The sequence below is a fragment of the Melopsittacus undulatus genome, chromosome 3, assembly GCF_012275295.1.
Source record: "Melopsittacus undulatus isolate bMelUnd1 chromosome 3, bMelUnd1.mat.Z, whole genome shotgun sequence".
NCBI classification, from domain to species: Eukaryota; Metazoa; Chordata; class Aves; order Psittaciformes; family Psittaculidae; genus Melopsittacus; species Melopsittacus undulatus.
This window is the reverse complement of record NC_047529.1, coordinates 85250717-85273878: the sequence shown is the minus strand read 5'-3', so window position 1 is coordinate 85273878 and position 23162 is coordinate 85250717. Positions and strand designations below refer to the sequence as shown.

The window sequence follows — 23162 nt, the reverse complement described above, 5'->3', positions numbered from 1 at the left end:
TAAGATGATTCTGTAGGGTCACAAGTGGTGGAGTCCCCTCAACTTTGTGAATGATTATTCTCACTTGAGCTGTGGTAAATCATCATGCCTACCCATAGTCGGGGTATTTAACTTCCTTTCACGTCACGGAATGGGTTGCTCAGGGACTTGTTAGAGATTCATAGAAATCCTAGTGCATGTATCACTGCCTGAAAACCTTTCTAAGTCTGGCCTAGTATCTTTGATACTGTACCTGCCACTCTGGAGAGGTAATATTTTGCATGTGCTGAATTGCCAGTATAAGAATCCTGAACTCCACAGCATGTCTTGGATTTTTTTGTTGTTGTTGTAAAGCATCCAAAAAGATAAATTTAGTTGTTATTTGTAACTTTTTTCTTGTATAATTCCTGTGCATTATAATTATCCATGATTATAAATCTTTTTGCAGTAAAACCATCTAGTCTAGAAATTCAGTTGGTGCTATCATTATCTTTCATAGAGAGCTATCTGTAATTTTGTAGTTACATGTTCTGTTCCTTTACACTCACCAAAGTTATAATTATTTTTTTGCTAACATTCTCCTCCTTGAAAGCTAAATGTTTCACTCATTGCAGTTGGTACTGATAAGTAGCAAATGGTTCAACCTTCTCTTGGTTTCAACCTGTTTATCGTGTTAGCATAATATGTAATTTTTCAAAGGCTCCAGTCCTGAATTATCAGCACGTCATTATTCTGAAGCACTCAACACACAGTCACTGAGAGCTTGATTATGATTACAAACAAATCAGCTGAAATATCCTAAAAGCAAAAAGACTTAATTTGTAAATTTTATTCTCTCACTTTTTCTTCTGCAGTATTATCTAGATTAACTTGAACATTTTCTCAGTTTTCAGTCTCCAGGGTAAAATAAATAAAATACATCTCTAATACAAATGTATGCATGTTGTAGTTGCAATAGGGTTTCTGCAGAGGGATTGAAATTATTCCTTTGACGTAAATGTGTTTCACACTGGATCACTACACCCTCCCATGTGGTAACCCATCATCTCAAGCTCTAATGATCCATTATCCTTGTTGATGTTAGCGGACTTTCCCTCTGGGGCAGTTTCTTTCTTCTGTCAGCTTGTCAAGAGAGAAGAAAACTGCTCAGTCTTGATTTTTCTTCAGATGCTGAGGATTTTGCTGTAAACTTCAGTGACAACATTTTTTTTCAGTGTAGTCAGAGACATGGAAACAAGAAAGTCAGGCAGCCTGCAAAGATTCTTGTTCTGCTTTAGATTCTCTATAGCAGGTAAAGGCTGGAATCTGAAAATATTTTAACAACTTCAGGAGAGTCTGATAGCTTCCAGTTTCATTATATGGACATATTTTTCCCTGAAAAAAGCCCATATGTTTCTAAACAGAAAGAGCTGAGAATAAATAAACAAAAAGGTAGGGATAAGAACAAAACAGAAAGAATTAATGGGAAAAAGTGTAGTAAAAACATTGGTATCTGACACTCTTTTTCCCAAGGTAAGTGTAAGATCACATTTTTCCCAACAAGTGCAAGATTATTGTATCCCATTGCTGTCACTGAGCTGTATGCAGTATATCCTGCTCCAGAAGCTGAGAACCTTCTGAATTTTTTTTGCTGTTTGGGCCAACAAACCTTTGAAGTGTCTCTCCATGCCAGGCATGGGAACTTCGTGGCACTAAAGTGTGTACACTCTGTGATCAGGCTCAGTGTGGAGGATGGGCTGTATGGAGATGCTGGGGAAGGAGGAGGAAGAGCCTTTCCTTAAAATCCTCCAGAGAGCTTATCAGTCAGCAAGAGGTATTCGTGGACTATGAATGAACAAGCCAAACCCAAGAGGCCTGGCAGGGTCCAGAGAATATGCAGAGTAAGACAAGTTTTTTAAATATCCAAATGTCTTGCAATGGACAAGATTCAGTGTGGCTTTCTCAGGTTGTTGGAGCTTTGTAAGACCTGCTTTATGTAGTATGGAATCATAGACCAGGTTGGAAGGGATCTCAAGTGTCATCTGGTACAACCTTTCTTAGCAAAGCATGACCTAGACTAGATATCCCAGCACCCTTGTCCAGATGAATCCTAAAAGTGTCCAATGCTGGTGAGTCCACCACTGCCCTATAAAGATTATTTCAGTGGCTGATTGTTCTCATTGTGAAAATATTCCTTGTGTCCAATCAGAATCTTCCAGGATTAACTTGTAACCATGAGTAACTTGTATCTATGAGTGTTCTTTTTTCATGGATTCCTTCAGCCCTGGATCACTAAGCATAACGGGAATGCCCTGAAATTTAATGCATAAAGGCGTTTGTGGTTTCTGCATACTATACTAGTTTTGTTGATTCCAATGGAGTTGCTTCAGTTGTGTGTCTGAGTAGTATTTGAGCTAACAGCTATGTAATTTTTTACTTCTCACTGAAAACACCTGCTGAATACAATAAAATTTCAACCTTTGTGCAGTATATTAGAAGCATTCAAAAATGAAGGAATGGCTCTATTCAGTAGTGAGAGAACAGCTCAGCAGTGTCAGTGCTGTTTCTAAAATATAGCAATTGCAGTAAACTTTAAGGATACCTTATATTTGCAACCAGCAGGACTCTGAGGTGAAAAAAATAGAAGAAAATCAGGTTTGATTTAACAAAACTGATACTGAAATTGTGTTAAGACTGGATGAGAGATTTCCTTCAAATATGCTTGAAAGACCTGTAATCAGTTTTAAAAAGCTGTCTACAACAGCTAGTGCAGTGAACACTAAACAGAATTGAATGTCAGGCAAGAAAAGTAGTAGATACAAGCAGAGATGTAGCTGTTAACTGTTAAGTATGAAAAAAAATTTCAGTTGTTATACATGCCCACTATCTAGTGACTCTATTCCAGTAATAAACAATGATGATTGCACCTCGCTGACTGATGAGACAGATGACCTAACCAATTTAACACTCTCTTCATTCAGTATTTGTGTTGAATAGGGTATGAAGTCATAGGCTAATTACCATAAAACATAATTGTAGACTTTCTTGGTGAAGTACATCCGCTGCTGGAAACTTCTTCCTGGTTCCAACATGATTGAGGTATATTCAATTTGAGAGACTTTTACAGAATTTTATGAATCTTTTAGCTGATGTGGGAAAGATACCATTCCACAATTTCAGAAGCACATCCATCATCCAGGTATTTACACAGAAGTGAGAAGGTGAGTCTGTGTTAATTATAAAGTGGGTTTTTTTTAGCGTAATTTTGCAGAAATACCCTGCTTAGATCAGCCAAAATTGTCACATTGTGTATAGAGTTGAGAATTTTTTGTCCATGCATGTGGAAAGTGCAGAGCTATACTGCCAGTGTGCTTTGTACTGCTAAACAATTTCAGAAACAAGGGGTCTTCCCTATGCCCATCTGGTCTCACAAGGACAGGTGATACTTTCATACGGTCCCTTTTGGAAATTTTCTGTGCAGAATAGGTTGTCCTGCAAAATCACTCCAAGTGTTTCATCAGTTTTGTGAGGGCTAAAAAGCAATGAGCTTCCAAATACATGAGTTTCTTTAATGAAGTAAAATACACAGTCTCCTGGTTCCTATTTTGTGTAGCGCCCTGTTTGCTTATATGCAAAGGAGTGTGTAAAACATTTAGGACACCTGTCAGACAATATGTTTCTCTGCTTACCATCTGCAGAAAAGTGTTGGTTCAATGCTTACTTATTTTCTGGTCTGTGTTACTTTTTTGTTTAAGAAGAGGAAGGACTGAGCATCCTCTTTCAGGAACTTAAAAAAATATGGATTGTACTGCTGATGTAAAAAAGCTAGAATTCATGTTTTGTCCTGCTTAGGGGAAAAAACCTAGCATGCAACCAGTGATGAATATTCCCTTTCAATTTCTAAGTCTATGTCTAACCAAGCTGTCCAAGTTAGTTTTCTATGAAGTAACATTACAAGTGCTTTTGAATTGTGAAATAAATCCAGACAGTTTTAGGAATTAGCAGTAGTATTTAATTGAGCTATCTCAGTGAGATTGTGCATTTAGAAGCAAGAAAGTTTTTGAATGATGGTTTTAGTTTTCCTTTTATATAGATGTTATAGTTGTCACTTTAGGAAACTCACCCACAGCTTAAGGTGTCTTTAAAGATCTTATCAATCCAGTGGAGGCATAAGCCACTAGGTGCAGGGTGTCTAAAGTAAGGATGCAGCCTGTCTCAAGCAAGGATGCAAATTGCAATTACAGTGGACTGACCAAATCATCTGATTTAGGCCATTCTACAACAGAAATAAATTGAACCTGGTAAACTTTACTTCGTGATTGTGAGATCAGTCTTTAACCAATCAACACTTACTGATGTGGAGTTTCTATTGACATGTGAGTGTATGATACTTCTCAAGTGAAAACAGCAGCAAAGATATTTATGCTGGTCTGATTGCATTCCAAACAACTTGTGTCTTATTAGCTTGAAGGAAAAGGAGCCTAAAACGTATTTTGAGAAGAAGAATTATTGGGTCAATCTGACATCTGCTGTGTAGGAAGACATTCCAGGGGAAAATGTGACCGTACAGCTATCTGGGATCTCAGAAACAGAATTAATCCTAAGCATTTGTTTGCTGTCATCAACAACAGTGGTGGACCAGCAGTAGTATTAAACTGCAAAGTACAAAGAGCAGCATAAGACCAGGGAGAAAGTGCAATATTTTTTTTCCGAAAGAGTTCCTGTGATAAAAATGAGAATTATTGCTTCCTAGATAAATTCATTGAAATAACATATCTGAGATATTGAAAGCTTGCTTTGCATTAAAGTTACCTTTGTGACTACTCTTGGCAAAGCATCTTGCAGTTCAGGATTCACCTTTGGTTTTGTTTGTTTTTCTTTTTCAAAAAGACATGCACAGAAATGCAAGTGTGAAATGAGGTGTTCTGTTTTTTCTTTGTAATTTTCTTTTTGATGTGCAAAATGAAATCTGATTTTTCCTATTAAATGAACTCTTACATCATTTAACACCCCTTCACACAATCCTCCAAAAAGAGAACTCCAAACCGAAGTAAACCTAGCCTTGTATATGTTGTGCTAAATACCAGCCTTCTGTGGCAGTTTTTTTTCTGTCCTCTTTCTTTTTCTCTGCTTCTTCCTATCTTGCTTGTCTTAGGTTAGTATGGAAGCTTTCACAGATGGATTTTGGTTTTAATTACCATACCAATTATTATGCATATCTGTAGTGTGCTGTGCAGTTGTTAATTGTATAGGTAGTAAACTTGAAGTATTAAAGTCTGTTCAATTGTAAATTAGTTCTTAACACCTCTCACTCTTCCATACCTCCTCCTGGTTTCAGTGATCTCTGAAGAGAGCTTTTTAGATAGTAATGTTTATAAAGTTGTCAAGATAAAACTCAGTGTAACTATTATTGTGGGCTAGGACAGTTACCTGGTTTTGAAAATTTAGAAAGTGAACCATTTTCTACACACTTGGTGGGCTGGACCCTATAGCTCACTGTGGAGTAGAAGAACATTATTGTTCAGCAATAACGGTGAGCAAACTTGGTGTACAGGGATGGGGAAGTCCTTGAAATTTAGTTCTGTTCCCCAGAGTTTCCTGGTTTTCCAGTTGTGGTATCAATGCACATTAACATAAGAGAGTTTATAGCCTCAGCTCAGCCGGGCTGTTCTGCTGTATTATTGATGTTTGCCTAATGCTTCTGGAGAATTAAACTATTCTCTGGTCATGGTGTTAAAAGTACACATTGCCACAGCCTCAGTTCAGCAGAACAGCCAAGTTAATGTTTGTATCTATAGTGATTTCAAAAGTTCATAACTTTACTTTTGAACCATTAAGAGCAATGTTGGCCTATTTGGAGTGCCAGAACTAAATCATATACGTTTGTTGTACTACTCTGTGTTAGTAATTATGTTAGGTAGCACAGAAATTTAAGATGTTTCTTCCGAATTCTGTGAATGCAAATACTACGAACTAACAGGATTGAGAGGTGACACTCATTCTTGTGTCATGGTTGATTGTATTTGATGCCTAAGGAAAAAATGAACTCCAACTGAAAAATTTTTAGTGGCTGGCACATTTGTGTAAGCTCTTTCACAAACATTTTCTTTCTCCCAGGGTGTTTATTTCACTCAGTGAACACTTTCCCCTTTCTGCCTGTTTTCCCACACGATGTACCATCATAAACGGGGACCTTTATATTCAAGTACAGAATATTTCTGTGGGATTTAACTGTATAGCAAGCTGCAATTTATTGGTGTAGTTAATGTCTCTGAATTTGTTTTAATGGTTAATCTGTTTCTTTCAAAGCTTCATATTTTGCAGGGATAGAACTTGATTCACAAACAACGGACTAGTGTATTTGTACCTTTCAAACAAACAGAATGCATGGCTTTTAAATAAATAGGAATATACAGTTTGAGGGTATTTTTCATCCACCCCCTTTTTCTTTCATATACTAACTAATCCTGTATTTTGGCTGTCAAAATAACTTGTGGGAGAAGCTGCTCTCCCAATGATTTTCCCTGGAAACTAAGTCATAAATGAAGTATCATACTCTGTGCTATGGATTAATCCACAGCAAAGCAGTGCCAGCATTGAGGCATCCTATCACTTGGTGTGTACCTGGGCCTTAAAGACTTAATCTCTAGAAAAGCAGTTTGTTTCACTCCAGATGCACAGGGTCATGTTTTTTCCCTTTACTCTTGAGGGTGGGTTTAAGCATTTTGCTAGGCCTTTGGTTTCTTTTAATATGGAAAATTGTTTTCTGTATCATTGTGTAGTAATTTAACTTTCATCTAGATATATTAACCAATATTTCCTCCTTCCCCTAAAAATACCTTCTTCTTTTCCCACCACTTCATAATCCCTGAATTGCAAACCTCATCTGTGGAGTTTCAATACTGAATTTCCCAAATACTTTGCTTTTTCTTCTTCTGAAAAAAAAAAAAAGGCATATTGATTATATTTTTCTATATTTTGAAAAAATGTTGTCTCTAATAATTGTGCCCATAAAATTTACCTTTAGTGAATACCATAGGTGTTATTTTTTCCTTCCTCGTTAGCATGTTTCTTTGAACTTCCTCACAGAAAGAAATCAGAATTTTTTGATACAATGATCATCTGTCCATTTTCATGTCTTGTACGCAGCAAAATAGGCCCAGACCTGGATGGGGACTTCATGTGTTACCTTTATTCAACTTCTTAGTAAAAGAATGATTCATTTAATATGAATAAATAAAATATTATAAAGAAAATATTATTTATTGTAAATAAAGGAATTAAGAATGAATTGCAAGGCAGGAGCATGACATGAGTATAACATGAGATACACCTGCGTGTATCTCATGTTATACAAACTAAAGCACAGTATTGTATATGTGTGGGAAGTTTCATGTTGGGTTGATGTCATTTATAGCATATTGTTCATACTATGAAATTGTATTGTCAAGGATCTCAAAGAATAGGAAATCATTAATTGCTCTGATACTAAAGCACTGAATTTTTTTTATGGTGGCTGAAATAGAAATGATGTAGACTGTTATACTGTATAGTAAGCTCTGTATTGAGTGCATTTAGTCTATCCTCTGTCACTGAGAACTGCAGTAACAGTTATGTAGCACAGTGGTGTGAAAGCCACAGCATTGGGATGGTAGTCATTTATACTAGGAGTATTACAATAAATTAATTTTGATCCAATAGAAGATCACTTGTATGATTTACTCATGCTTTTCAACATATTTTCTGTTCATATCTTCTGTTGCTTAGTGTCAGAAATCAAATTTTAGGGAAGCTAATCTTAAGTGTCAAGATATGAAGAGACTTTACTGGTGATAAAATTTAAGTATTTGTAAATGTGCCCTTCTCATGGGGCACCTGTAGATCCCTCCTTCACCTGGGGATAATTTTGGAGAAAATATAGCAGTAAGCAGCATAGGTGATACTATGCCCATGTCTGACAGAGATATCTGAAAAATCCACTCAGTAGAGGTGTATCAAAATATGTGTAAATTAAGGGCCACAAACAGAAACATATGATCTTTCTCTGTGAGATTAATCTATTTGATGACTTAAAATTAATTTCCAAAGCATAGTGATTTGATTCCTAGTATCAAATAAAAGCTTACAAATACTTCCCTTCATGTTATAGGAGCAGCTAACCGTTTCAGAAACAGCTAACCATCTGGAAGTTTCTTAAGAGTGTGTTTAAGCTGTTTTTGGTGTTGAACTGGGAGTTGGAAACTCTTCCTGTGACAGATATGTTCTTGCTATATAACTGCTTTGCCTTGATTTTCAGAAATACTAGTCAGTATTTTAGCTGGTCCTCTGGTATTGTACCTGTGTTAGTTTTACATATGTAAATTGCAAAAAATGCATGAGATCTGTTTGCATTTGAAAGGACAAAACATTCTAGTATGTGTGTGTATATACGATAATTTAAACCCTTGTAAACAATGTGCCTTTAATGTACTATGCCAGATCACTTCAGTGATATTCTTCTGTTCTTGTGGTCACAAGGATTTCTTTTCCTCATCCAAAGAAATAATCAGGAATAGGATCTTTATCTTCAGAACATAAAGTCTAAGTCTGCTCCCTAACTTAATTGTGTATGTAGGATGTTGGTGGCATATGCTTGATAGCAAAGGGGCTTTACTTCTCAGCCTATGCAATACTAACAGTTGCCTTACTGGAGTTCAAAATGATATAGGACTTACTGGTTTAGCTGACCTGTGAATTGACTTATGAGGTGAAGGAAATTTTGAATTCTTAATAAGTCAGGACAAAATTCCTGAATATTTTATTGTAATTTTAATTGACTTTTAGATGTAGAAGTTTAAAAGATTGTAAATGCACACAAGTCTTACGATATTTCAATTACTTTATTGAACCATGTTTTGTACAAAGATGCAGAAATTGTCTGAAGTTTGATATCTTGTTCTTCATTCATCAGTGAAACTTCCCTGCATACCTAATTGTTTTTGTTTTCTTTTAGATGAAACGACTCCTAAAGAAGTCAGCAGGGTAAGTGCTACTCTCCTCTCTAAAAAGAGGTATGGCCTCTTAGGCCTACTGGTCACTTGAGATTATTTTTTGTGATGTCCAGTCAGGATTTAACTCTATTCCCTTGACTTAGTGGGTAGTTAAAAAAAGAAAAAAAAGGGTGTTTTGACTGACCAGAGAACAGTTAACGAGGAAAATAAATATTAAAACACTTGATTGGCTGTAAGTGAATTAAAGGGTATTTTACATTAATGAACTTACAGTTCTCACATTGCTGTTTTCATGATCCAGTGTAAAAAAGTATTTTATGGAGACTAGGAAAATCATGTGAACTTTCAGCATAACAGCATAGCCATTTAATCAGTGTTACTGCTTTGAGAGATGGCAAGCATAGGAGGAAACAAAGGAATAAATATGCCCTATTTAATAACTGCCTTTGACATGTGCTGTGGTGTTCTTTAATTTGAAATATTTTGCAGTGTACTAAATGAAATATAATCTAAAATGTTCAGAAACCTATTCAGTAATATATTCCCAACTCTAGCCTTACATCTGATTGACCCTGTGTCCTCCAGAATATTGGTTTGTGGTTGAGGACTAGTTAGGAGGATCTGTTGGAAACCAGTGCCTTTGCGGGGAATAACAAAAGATCAGCACAGGACAATCTGTTGCCTTGAGGTGCATCCAGTCAGCCTGAAGCACCCAAATGTTATTTCATATGAGGGAGCCACTTGCAGCTTAGGTGGAGTCATAGTCCTATTTTGCTCCTCTTCCTGAATGTCTTGCATAAACTGTTTCATGTTTCCAGGAGAAATGCAGTACTGTCAGACATATATTAAACATAAGGCTTATTGAAAGACTGCAAAAGCTGGCTGGGTGGTCTTGCTCCCAGCAGAAGTCCTTTGGAAAATACCAGTGTATGGAAGGAGTGGAAACAGGCTGGTGGTGGAAACCTCAGTTTGGTAACCCTGATATTAGAGGGCAGGCATAAAGGGGAATGCAGTTCACCTCTCACAACACTACAAAAAAGAAATTATGTCTAAAATTAGTCTAAAATTAGTTTATTCAAGCAGGGTTTGTCCATATGTGTGATGTGCTATAGATGTATGAGAGTGTTGAGAATTTAAGTGAAAATAATATGGTTTAGTAATTCATTAATTTGTAACACCTTTTTTTGGTCTTCCCTTGGTATTCAACATTTACAGCAGTTGAATAAGTGTGTATATTACAACTATAGTTATAAGTGTAACTAAAGTTTATTGTGTCAGTGTATCTGCATATGTATTGTTCTGCTAGGTTGGAAGGAATCTTGGGGGACACAGTTTACTGTGGGGTGTCCCTGCCCATGCAGGGGGGTTGGAACTAGATGATGGTCCTTTCCAACCCTAACCATTCTATGATTCTATGATTTCAAAGTAATTAAAGATCTATCTAAAAATCTTAGAGCCATAATTATTTATGTGGAAGAAAGTACCTTTATTTATCTTTAATTTGGTAAATAGATTAATTTTTACCTAAATTTCTGTAAAATGGAGTTAGAGAACGTATCCAGGTTACTACATTTGACCTATTTGAGGCAAAAAAAAGCAATCTCTGGAACCCTGAACCCCCCACCCTGAGTCTGCACTGCCAGTCATCATCCCTTCTGCCTCTCAGGCATGCTGGTCCTAGCCATCTCAGCCCGTCAAAATCATATATATTGACTTAAGAGTTTTCCTGAAAATGAATGGGTGTCACCTGAAGTCCTGGAGTCAGTGGGGTGCAGATAGTACTTCAGATGATGTTTTCTGCATCATTTTTTTGGGGAGTTTTAAGCTGTCAGTCATAGTGTGTACAGTCACAATGTGCACACTGTGTTACTCTACTTTTTAAAGAAAAATACCTGTGGGCACTTAGTAATGCACCACATTGTAAATGAACATGTTAGTTATATTAGTTTTGAATAATGCCATATATTATAATGTAGGCCCTTGTAATACATTATGTTCTTCAGTGGCAGCTCAAACAGATGCCAGTTTAATTAAAATCTGTACATAAATTAGAATTTAAATTGGGAAGGTTCTGTATGTGAGTAATGTTTTTCAGACAAAAAGACATGTTCATGCTGACTGAAGAATTATGAGTTTTAAGGTCATTAAGTTACAATTTTAATTCCTGAAAATGTCTGCAAGAAGCAGCTTATTGGGATACAAAAATAAAGGTTAGTGAAAGTAAATTTATTGCAGAATTACATAACCAACTGCTTTAAAATATTTGCTATGGACCAAGGTAGAAATATGTTGAAAAAATGTGGTTTTTATTGATGGGTTGTTTTTTTCCATCTTTCAGTGTTGGGCAGAGTGACAACATGAGAACATTCATAGTCGTATGCCCTGACATTGGTTGGTTCAATAGTCTCCCTTTCTGTTGTGCTTGCACAGAACAACAGCATTAAATTGGGGGAGGATATTATTTATTAAATTTCTTTAATCCCTTTCTCCCCCCAGAAAGCCTGTCCTTGTTTCTTTATAAACCTACCTATTAGAGCCCTGGGGCTCTAAATACTGAACATGTCATCCCTTTACATATTTTTCTTTTAATCAACAGAATGCAGTGGGGTAAATGGTGTCCAAATTTTTTGGGAAAAAATATAAATCTTGAATTGTTGGAAGGAAATGTCTGTATTTTTCAAGGGTGTATATTACAATTTCACACTTTGAAAACTGAAGAAGTTCTGAAAACTGCAGTGATACAGGAACTGCATTTTTAATCTTTTGCCATTTTTAGCAGCTTAGTAGAAAAATGAAAATCAAGTAGCGATCTTGGCTATCAGTATTATGTTGCATGCTTTTGAAACAAGAAGGGAGTGGGAGAAACCTTCCACATACATTAAAGTTTGAGATTTGTAGAACAGAAAAAAAGCTTTCCACATTTATTGTCTTTAAATCTGGTTTGCTAATGGCAATTTCATCAATATTTTGGTGTTCAGAAGTTACATGTAATTTTATCTGAGATTGGCCTGACATAATATCTGACTGGAGTGGAGGAAGATTTCCCCATTCCTGTAGACTGTTTTTGGCATAATAAACTCCGGTTGCAAAACATCTCATAAGCATCTGTGACCAAACAGTGAACCTGTGAACTTTTTTCTGCATGCTAGATTCCAGAATTTATGAAATATATGTAACTGGAGACAAAATCACCACATGATATAGTATTGGGAGCATCCTTGGAAATGCTGAGTTTCTTCTGCTTACTTATTGTGCAGATGTGTGTTGGCTGATCCCGTTCATCCTAGCTACAGAAAGGGTTTTCTGGACAGAGAGATTTCAGAAAGAAAACCAGCTATTGAACTCTTTTGATGAAGCAAACTTAAGCTGAATTTTATACTTTGTTTTTTGATGGTTTATCCACAAGGAAATGAAAGTAGAGGAGCGTGAGTTTGAATACTAAGTGCGTGTGTATTCGTGTACATCTAGACTAACACTGTATTTCTTTGACAGTATTAGTGAAAACAGTGTGCATCAGAGACATGTTATTCTTTTCAGTTGGCAAAAATAACCCCATTCCTACATGAACTATAGCCAGGATTTTGTTCTACGTGCTGCTAAGTTTCCCATGATCACTGTGTGCTCTTTTGTACCGCAGATTCTGAAGTTTAAACAAAAATACTTCATGTTCCCGATATGATCACTGCAAAATTAGCTGTTGTTCATTTTGCTTAATGACTTTCTATTCCATGTTTATTTGAACAGTACTTCCAGTGAAGCTGCTTTTTGGCAAGTACCTTTGCTTTGTAAACTCCGGTGATGCCAACAGCAAATCACTTTGCAGAAGTTTACCATATAAACATCACAAAATTATTACCTAGCAAGTGACTAGCTCATTTATAGTACTTTCTTCTTGAAAACAGGAATAATACTTTAATCCTTCCTCTTCCCCTTTTTGGACTTGGAGCTTTTGGCAGCTGCCTTGGCACCAGCTAGCACCCAGCACAGTATGTCAGTGACAGTTACAGAATTAGCAAGTGTGTTTTCAGTAAATAGTTGCAGTAATTGCATGTATCTTCACCATGCAACTGATAATAAAAGTTTTTGCTTTTTATGACACGTTGGCAAAGCAAGCTCATTCTTTACAGTATTTCCTTATTAAAGATGTGATTTGAATGTTTTCACACAGTCTCAGAGCTGAAAACTACAACTGATTAATCAAAAAGTTAGGGGAACTAGAGCAAACATACATATTTAGCCTTTAGGAGTGATGGCACTGCACCCATTGTCATAAGAAGATGCTTGTGTAAGCTGATGTCTTTATAAAGAAAATCTTGTGGATACTGTGTCGATGATAAGCAACAGTGGTAGGAAAATGAGGAAGTTTATTTTTAATTTTGTACATGATGTCTTTAGAGTGCTTACAAGTCAAGTATTAGGAGGGAATGTGATTTTATAAAAAGCTTTTTAAAAAGAGGAGCAGTATTCAGCCTTGTCAAGTTAAAATGAAGCTCATTATGCTATTTTATTATATAACCTAGAGATGTGATATAATTGAGATATTAATGCAGTTTTATGAGCCTTACGGTGCAATCATAATGTTCTTTTCTCATAATCCAAGTCTTTGGTTTGTTTTTCCTATTACTAGGGAAGCAATTTGTTTCAGTGTTGCCACTTGGTAACAGGCAAGGAGCTGATGGAACAATTAGAATTGGATGCCAGTGAATGGGGCTATTTAGCAAGAAGCAAGCTTCTCCTAGGGAAGGTGTTCACCATCTCTCCAAGTCTGGGAAATCAGCTATGTAAACAGGCTATGAAACATGTGCCTTCAAAACTCGTGAACCCTTTCTGTGCAGAGTGAGAGAGCTGATTTACATATTTTGACATAGTAGGGCCCATCCCGCCAAATGCCATCTCATATTTTTCCTTCTTTGCTTTTTTCATGAACAGTGTTTGGTGTATGAACAAACAATTCACCTGTGTACAGTGTCTCAATCTTAAACTTTACTTACTGAGCAAGTTCTAACCCATGTTCTCTGCAGTCGAAACAAGAACATACATCAGGCGAATCGTGTAGAAGCAGTTTTCTCTGAGGCTGTGTAAAAGTATTAAAATTAATTACCTCAGTTAAGTCTGCTCTTTATAGCTTCTTGCTTTCTAGTGTCCAAGTTTAGACAAAACTGGTTACTCCAGCCAATCCTGGTTACCCCTTCTGGGGTTTTTTAGAGCAGAGAGATTTGTCTGAGCTTCCTCTCCAAGCTCTCTGCTCCTGTGAAAGCCAGCTCTGCACTGTAAGCTTGCTTACAACGCTCTGTCCACTGTTAATTTTCAGTCTGAGAATTTGACATCCTTTGGCTCAGCATGTCCACCTTGAAGCAAAGTAGCAATATTGCTCCCTTTCTGTATGTTTTCTTTGTGGTGTGTTATTTTGTTGGTGGTGGTTTTATTTGGGTTTGGGTTTTTTTGTTGTTTTCCTTGTTTGTTTTACTTTTGTAATGAATGAAGTCCAGATCAATATTTTTGTTGTTTCACATCTGTGGTTTAGATGTGTTTTCACTGTTAGTAGGACATAGTTATCCCTTAGTTACCTGTGCCTCAAAATTAGAAGCACCAGATTCTGCTCTAGATGTGAACTAGTGCAGCTGTGTGTCCTTTTCCCAATTTACTTAATGGTTTGATTAAATACTTATTTATTTATTTTTCTACAAGCATTTCTTTCTTTATACCCATTGGTGGATGAAAATGCTTGATGCATGCTGGAAGAATTGGTCCCTGCTTTCCCAAAAGTCTGCTTCCACGGCATGTTGATGAGACAGGTCAGCACCTTCTCCTGTTTCCTGGGCAAAACGCCTGTGCTGTGCTTCCACATTGAGCATGTAACTAAACAGAACTTCACAGCCACCTCCTATAAGAGGTACCACTCTGGCCCTCATAACCCTGTGGTCAGCTACAGGTCTCCTCCATCAGCTGACGAAAAGCTCTGTCTTGTGGTTCTCTCTCACATCCTCTGAAACCAGCCTAAGATGCCTAAATTACAGATGAAAAATAAACAACATCAAAAGGAATCTCTCTGGATATGGCCATTTGTCCCCATGTTTTGTGGCTTTCAGTTTGGTTGTTTTGGTTTTGTTTGGGGTTGTTTTTTGTGGGTTTTTTTTTGTTGGTTGGTTGGGTTTCTTTTTCTAGCCTTATGCAATGAAATTCTGCATCCCCAAAGTACATTTGGCCATCTCTCTCCACATTACATGAAATTCGGGCTGTCTATTTATTCAAATTCCTGCTAGCCTGTGATAATGTCATATACTGCATGGTGTGTAAAAGGACATGTTTCTGTTGCAGAACAAGGCAATTGTTGCTGTGGAGAAAGAGCTCTGTGGTAGGGAGTATTGTGAAGTTGCTCTTCTCACTGCTGTTCAGAAGACATTTTAAGAAGTTACAGAGAAACCAGATCAACTTCTGGATTATGTGGCATTTATTGAGCCTGTGCTGTGTTAATGAAGGCTTTTTGTTGCAGTAGAAGGGCTTTTTCTTTTCTGCAGGAGCACAAAATGCCCCTGGCACATCTACCCTTTAAGCATGAAAACATGGAAATTAATCTTTATTTCAGTTTGTTGTACATAAAGGTTACTTTAGTCCTTGAATATTTTAATTTGTGTGTGTGTGTGTGTCTCAATTGTTCAGGATGAATGCTTAAAATTCATCTCACTCTATGATATTTTGCTATTTCCTCTCATGGAATAAAATGTTTATGATTCTCAGCCCACTTCTTTATATGTAAGTCATAGCACTGTTCGTAAATCACTTGTCATAGGCTGCTGTCTTCTGTTGTACCAAAGTATTCTAAAGACAAATAACCATAGAATAATTTTTAGATAAGTCCTGCAAAAATGCCCTTCTTTCATATATATACATTTGAATATGACTTTTTATAACAGGATTTTCCTTAATTGTTATTTTTTTCCACACTATTATAATAATATGCAGCTACTAGAAATACGATGCCGGTATGGTAGTGGCATGATAACACTAAACTGGTTTTTCATCCACTTGAATTATTTTAATGTATTGTCACTGGAATTCAGAATTTTACAGTAAGCATGCAGAAATACTTGTAGACACTGAATCTTAAATAGAAGGAAATCAACAACAGGAAGAATTAAGTAAAAGGAGGTATTAATGATGTTTAAATTGCAAACTAAATTATTATAGTGAATTAAGAAACAGTATTTTCACTATATCTGATGACAAACAAGTAGTCTTTTTTCCACCAAGTATGTTGAATTTTTTTGAGGAATTCTTTTCCTAAAGTAAGTTTTACACCAGATATGCACAGGTCTGTATTAGCAACACATTGGATCTAATGATTGTCAGTAGTAGAAATCTGTCATATTTCAACTGGATGTATTATGCAACTATCATTTTTTTTTTAGTACCATGGATGCATGCAATGATTTGCCCTGCATACAAAATGTTTGCATGCATATGTTGCAGAGGTGAGGATAAAGGGCACATAGCTTATTACGTAATTACTATGCACATGGCACTGCTGCTTGATTACAGGAAAGTTGTTATTCTACAATGGCTGTTATGCCAGTGGGCTCATTTTGATGATGCATTTTCTTAAGGTATTAGCTTCAACCTTTGAAGATTTGATTTAATACTGACTGTGCATCACAGGTGAAGACATATGTATGCATTTCCAAGTTCTGAGATGGCATTTTTCCATGTGATAACGGCTCAGTGCATGTGTGCTTGATTAGCTATTGTTGCTTTATGATAGGTGGCTACACATGCTTTTGCAGATATAGGTTAGCATGTATGAATAATATAAACTCTCATTCACCATTTTCCTCTTATATGGCTACTTACAGCTATATCATAAGTCTAAAAATTCAACTTTAATGAAACTATGCTTTGTTTTCTCCCTTTGAAGAATCATACAGTAGTAAATGTGGGGCACACTATGGGGACAGTCAGTGGAAGCTTGCCAGGGGACATACGGTGCTAATGATTATAAAAGCGTGTTGTATGGTACAGTCAAGAATTACAACAGATTATGCATATATGCAGTGTGACCTTATATCAATGTAAAAATTTATAGCTGCCACATCAATTCATAGAAAGAATTATTAAATGTTAAGTTTGTTAAACATTGAGGACATTTTGCATACCCTAGGTCTTAAATGTTCTAATATGTCCATCTGCAGCAATAGATTAATACCACATGATGTATTAAGAAGTGGTTACAGTAAAGATTGCCATTTTAAAATCAAGATCAAGATCTGCTTAATTTAAAGAAATCAGGAATTGATATTGTCAGCAAGCACTTGGGTTTTTTTCTGGTGGCATTTGTTGGGTTGTTGGGGTTTTTTTGAGAAGAAGCAGCCAAATGTATCCTAAATATGTACGGCTGTATGCTCTGTATTCATGACATAGTGTGTTGTGCATAGAAATGCATTAAAGTAATAGTTGGACTAAATTTATAGCATGGAATATATTGTAAGTTACATGTGAAATCCATCAGTGTCATGTGTACAGGTTTGCCCCAACTTACAAAGAAGATCTGGAGAGTTACAGGGTAGAGTTACATACATACGCATGAGCATGGGAATAGTAGGTAGACTGTGGTACTCTGAACTTTCATGGCATTTTCCATTGTATTGTTTACATTAGTCTAATCTATATTACATTTGGCCCTAAAGTGTGAATGAGTTGGAGAATAAGTCTTAGTCTTTCAAGCAACATTAATATGTGTAAATATCGTCAGCTTCATTTTTAGTTTAATCAACATTATTTGCCGCATCACCGAGTTCAGTAAGTAATTGACCATATTACTTTCTTTGGTTACTGAATTACCAGTTTTGGGCAGGGTAATGAATCTTTACTTAGATTTAGTGTGTACTTTACTTTAGTGTGAAGTATTGCTTTCTCTGAAATTATTGTTCGTCATCCTGTCATGCTGTACATGCACGTTTACTGCTAGTTTTATCAGTCTTTCAGGGTTTGGGAACTGGATAAGCAAATGCAGCTGGGCCCTTGAAGGGAGGCTGCATCTCCTTTCGTGTGGTGTTTTAGCCATCTCAGGCTGTTTCATTGTACCAGCAACCAGTACCCCATTGCTCCTACATAATTTGTATTTTCTTTCTGGCTTTGTCTGTCAGCTTCAGTTGAAGCAGATGCCTTTTAGGCCACAATGGCTAGTATGATACTTGACTTGTGCAGTTTCTGTCCTTCAGTCTAGTGATGGTAGTTGCTGAGCTCCTTGAGCTACCAGCTCAAAGTCCTGGTGCTTGGCACAGTTCTGTCACTAGGTTCATGAATTTGAGGTGGAAGATGCTGGCAAAGTCAGCTACTTGCCACCTTTTATAGTGGAGTTGGAGCTTAAAAGAAAGGTGTTGAAAGTTGCTTACTTTATAATTGATGCATCCCTCAGTCTCTTCATGAGACATTGTCATGTGATCTTGCCTAAGTTTAGGTGATTACTGATTGCTCAGTGGTGTACTCTGTACACTATGAACAAATGTCTAATGGATTGTAGACTGGAGTGCCATGTCTCTTGCTTGGCAGCGACCCAGTTCTTAAGGCGGCTGGATTAGGACAGACAAAACTGGCTTGGTGTTGAAATACCTTCATATTATTTTTAATGCAATTTGGTGTTTAAAACCTTCAAAATATATCTGAATTGTTCTAAAATGTTCTTCTCATCTTTGCTTCCATAGTACCAGGATACAAATATGCAAGGTGTAGTGTATGAATTGAACAGCTACATAGAACAGCGCCTGGATACAGGAGGGGATAATCAACTACTTCTGTATGAACTGAGCAGCATCATAAAAATAGGTAAGAAGGAGGATCAGGTATCTCTGAGCTGTTACTTAGTATCAGTGCACAGCATATTTCTTTTGTGATTTAATTAATAAAGACAGGTATTGAGTGATAATGGTGCTTTCTTTTGATGTCTCAGTATGAGCTTACTTTGCCTTCTATCCCTCAGTGAATTCCTGACAGCACTTCAGTGATTTCATCTTTGGATAGAGTTTTGTATCAAATTGCAGAATTAGAGCCCCCCATTAAATGAACCAGAGTAGACTGAAAAAATAATCTATTGGTAATATCTCTGCATACTTGAACCCCATTTGAAACAAACCTGAGATATTATTGAAGGAGAACTTGTCTTTTGTGTGATCTCTAATTACATCCAGCTGTTAACCTTTATTTTTCTATCTGATGTAAATACCTTTTGTGGTAAGAAAATGCTATACATGATCAAAAGTTTAGAAATAAAACAAAAAAACAAATTTTCCTGATAAGAATGTGAGTGTAATTTGGTTTCTTTCTAGCCAGAGTGGATGTGCTCAGATTTCAGTAGGAAGTAACAGTAGCTTTGTTCAGTATAGCTCTCAGTCATCTCTTTAGAAAGGTTTTACTGATCCTACTACTTCATCATCTTGTAATGATGAATTCTGGTTTATACACATGATGTATTTAAAAGGACTGCATCTATTTACTGATTTTGCATAAGTGGTTATTTGGATACTGATGTCTAGCAGACAGCAAATCAGACTGGATTTTGTTAATACACAGCCAGCAAAAAACTATAGGAGACAGGGTCTGCTATCTTTTACAATTTTTTTTTCTTTTGTAAAGCAGATGAATTTGGGTTTTTTTTATACTGTTTCTTTTCCTGTGCTTACTTGTCTGGTAGCTCAATATGCTTATATACTGCATCTGAAGGTTTTAAAAAGTGAATGCAAATTACCATGCCCTGAACTCTTACTGCTGTTACACAGTTGACAATAAGCAAGTAACTACACAGTGGGATTTTTTCCTATTGTCAAAGAAATGCAGAAAGCCAATTGATTTAATCACACACAAGTCTAATCACTCCCCTGAAATGTACTAGATAGATTCTTGTGTTCATTCATAAAAAATGAATATCAGATATGTGCATTTACTGGTTAGAATGTTTAACTGTTGGAAAGACAGACAAACTTAGTGTCAAAGTCTATTGTGTAAAGCCAGATAAAAGATCCCTATTCCCCTATCCTCTTCTGATTTTGAGTTTCCATTTTAGCAATAAGTTATGATGGGTGGTTGACTTCAAACTTTTGAGACATTAAGGAACTTGACTTTACCCTGTTTCACACAGCAATCTGAATCTTTCACAAATCTGACAAATATGAACTTTCTAGTGTGTGTCAGTGTTTTTAATATGTTTATTAGGTACAGAAGGTACAGAAAATAGAAACTGTTTGTTTTGAAACACATTTTTATGGCAATATTTGCAACATTTTATTTTCCCATCATTTTCAATCCTAGGGGAAAGACAAATATAGCTTACCATCTTTGAATGGTATTTATTTTACTCATGGAAATTACAATGTTATCTGGCTGATTATATTGTAAATACATAATCTTATGTTACTTCTGTGCTGTCATAGGAATTAATTCAAATTTACAGACGTTAGTCCTTGGAATAAAAATATTTGAAGACATTTCTAATTATCTTTTAAAATGTAGTAAATGACAATGAGGAATATTATCTCATACGTCTAATTTTGTAGAGTCTGGGGAGTTTCAAGGGACACAACAGCAGAACTTCGCTTTTAGAACTGTAGATGTTTGTCCTAAATGGAACTGAATCTGTGGTTTCAGCTCAGAGATCTTGTGTAAGTTTGATTTCCCCCCGTGAGTACAATTATTTCTTTTATTATTGCTTTGGCAGCTACGAAAGCTGATGGATTTGCACTATATTTCCTGGGAGAATGCAATAATGTAAGTACACTGGATTAAAATGCTGTTTTTCAGTACAGTTACAAGTGCATTTTCCAGTTTGACAATGATACTTTGATTTCATTTTACATGCCATTTAGCAGGAAATATTACCTGAGTGCTGGATAACACCTTTATGTTATCTTTATTTCTGTAAAGTAGAAGCTTATTGGACATACTAGTAATGAAACAATGTTTCCAGCATTTAGATCCTTGGCCTTTTACTTTTTTTTTGTAATGATTTAGGAGTCATGCTGTTGTTACTCTGACTGTTGCAACTTGTGATTTAGCCCCATTATTAATTGTCTTTAACAAACAGAAAACTCTCTGATTTGACTCTCTGCATAGCCTGTTCTTTTCATCTGGTTAACTCTGAGGGTTTGTTTTTTGTTTTGTTTTGTTTTTTTTGATGCTGTCATGTTTTCTGTTAACTGCCAGCTGCAACTTGATAGTGAAAAAATGTGAATTTTAGATGTAGATTTTAGTTAGCATAAAATAAATTGTACTTTTAAAATTTGCATATGAAATCAGATTCTGGTGCAATAATTTGAATAAGAGGGAATCCAATTTTTGCTGTTATGTTATTTGGCATTTAGAACACATTTAATATTTTTCCTATCCAGAGTGATTTGCACAGTTACCGTTATACAAGACTTTGTAGTTATTTTGAATGGCTATCAAGAAGAAAAAGTAGTTCATACTTGTCAGTTCTGTCCATATAAAACCCACAGTTTGTCAGAAATGTTATATTTTTCATTGGTTCAATAAACAAACTAAACTCTTCTTACTGAAAAATGGTGAGAGAGGAAAATATTTTTCTCCTTGTTTTGTTCCGTTACTTTACACAGCCAGCTTTAATAGTTTTTTTTTGTGTAGTCCATTAGCCATTTCCCTTGTTCTTAGTGTCATAACTGAATTCAGAAAAAAGGGAAAGAATGACAAATTTGAAATAATGGAAACATGATTGAAGATGTACAAACCTGCAGGTGACTTGAGCCTTGTCTGAGAATATTTTTCACTTATTAAAAAACATCGTGCCTCATCTGAAGGATGTAGAAGGCTGCCCGTACAGAAATTTCCTAAAAGAAGTGGAAGTGGGGTTTACATGTTTTACATTCATTTCATTATTATTTCATCTAATAAAGTCCTGTAAATTGAGTTAAGTATATAAATAACATACATTTTTTAATAACCCTTTGACTGAGGTATCTAATTTAAGTAACATGTTCACCCGTTGTGAATACAGTCTTCTCATTAGTAGGTGACAGTGTCTGCTGTCACGGGTGGGGGTGATACAGATGATCACTGGAGCTTCCTTCTGCTGCCAGAGGCAGTGCTTCCTGGAAGTTCAGCCATCCCTGCTTGCTCATCTCTAAATGTTTTGTAAAAGGTGATAGTAAAATTAACTTTACAGCTTGAGACCTAGAGGATTCTTACTGTGGTGATTTTTTTTCCTATTAGATTAGTGTGCCATAGTATGGGTTTCCTCACAGTGTTCCGATGATTTGAGGGCCTGGGCACTTTATGACCTTCTGCATTTTTTTTTTTTATTTTTTTTTTAATAGCCTATTAGGCAGTTGAATCTATTTGCTTCCCAGTATAGCTTTCCTGAATAAAGTTCCAACCACTAAAAACACACACTGACTTTATTAACCACTGCTATGTAGCTTCATCTCCCAAAATGGAATGTTCTTCATGTAGTTATTATAGGGACTGATCCCAAGTCCTTTGAAGTTAGTGTGAGATTTTTCCATTCACATTAGTGGGCTTTGGGCCAGACTCATATTTGTAGTCTTGTAACTAAATGGTAATGCATTAGCCTACTTTCTGTAAGAACATGCCATTGAAAGTTAATTTGGATATCTTTGTCTTTTTGAATATTTAATTTAAAGGATGTGTCCAAGTGAGATGAATCGTTGTCCAGCAAATACTGTCAATATATTTTTATTTATTAAATATATTTTTTTTAACTGTGAGCAAAACGATACTGTGTAGGATAAATGGCAGAAAGGAGCTAATTCTTTAAGCTGAAGTTTAAAGAGTTACAAAAATCCTTCACATTAGTCTGGATAAAATAGTTGCTGAACACCTATGGCCACATATTGAAGAATGGCTTCTATTTTTTGGTGGCTTAATTTTTTGATGTTTGGTTTTGTGACCTAAGTTTTGCCAATTCAGCAAAACTAATTTCCCGCCCCTCCCAGTCTTAGCATTTGGCTTTTTGTTTGTTAGCTTGAGAAGTACACATGAATCTGCTGGTATTTATGCAGTCAGCAGCCTCAGGTTTCAGAACTAGACCCAGTGTAACAGTCATTTCCACCATACTTTCAAATAAATAATTTGTGCCTCAGTACAGCTTTTCTAGAGTGTCTGGTATATGTCTTTTTGAGAATTAAATACTGGAAGGGAATTCTGTAAGAATGGAGGAATCCTGTGAATAAGTAGATACCTACTTTTTCCCAA

At 36.1% G+C, this 23162-nt stretch overlaps 1 protein-coding gene across 2 annotated transcripts in view; it reads left to right on the top strand.

Moving 5' to 3' along the window:
* The window catches only part of PDE10A (phosphodiesterase 10A), a 181287-nt gene that overhangs the window by 99494 nt on the left and 58631 nt on the right, over window positions 1–23162 (top strand). For both annotated transcript variants that reach the window (XM_005150122.4, XM_005150121.4), the window contains 3 exons: window positions 8951–8979; window positions 18647–18767; window positions 20653–20702. In XM_005150122.4, the coding sequence (XP_005150179.3) occupies window positions 8951–8979; window positions 18647–18767; window positions 20653–20702 (200 nt within the window). The remainder of the gene's footprint in view (window positions 1–8950; window positions 8980–18646; window positions 18768–20652; window positions 20703–23162) is intronic.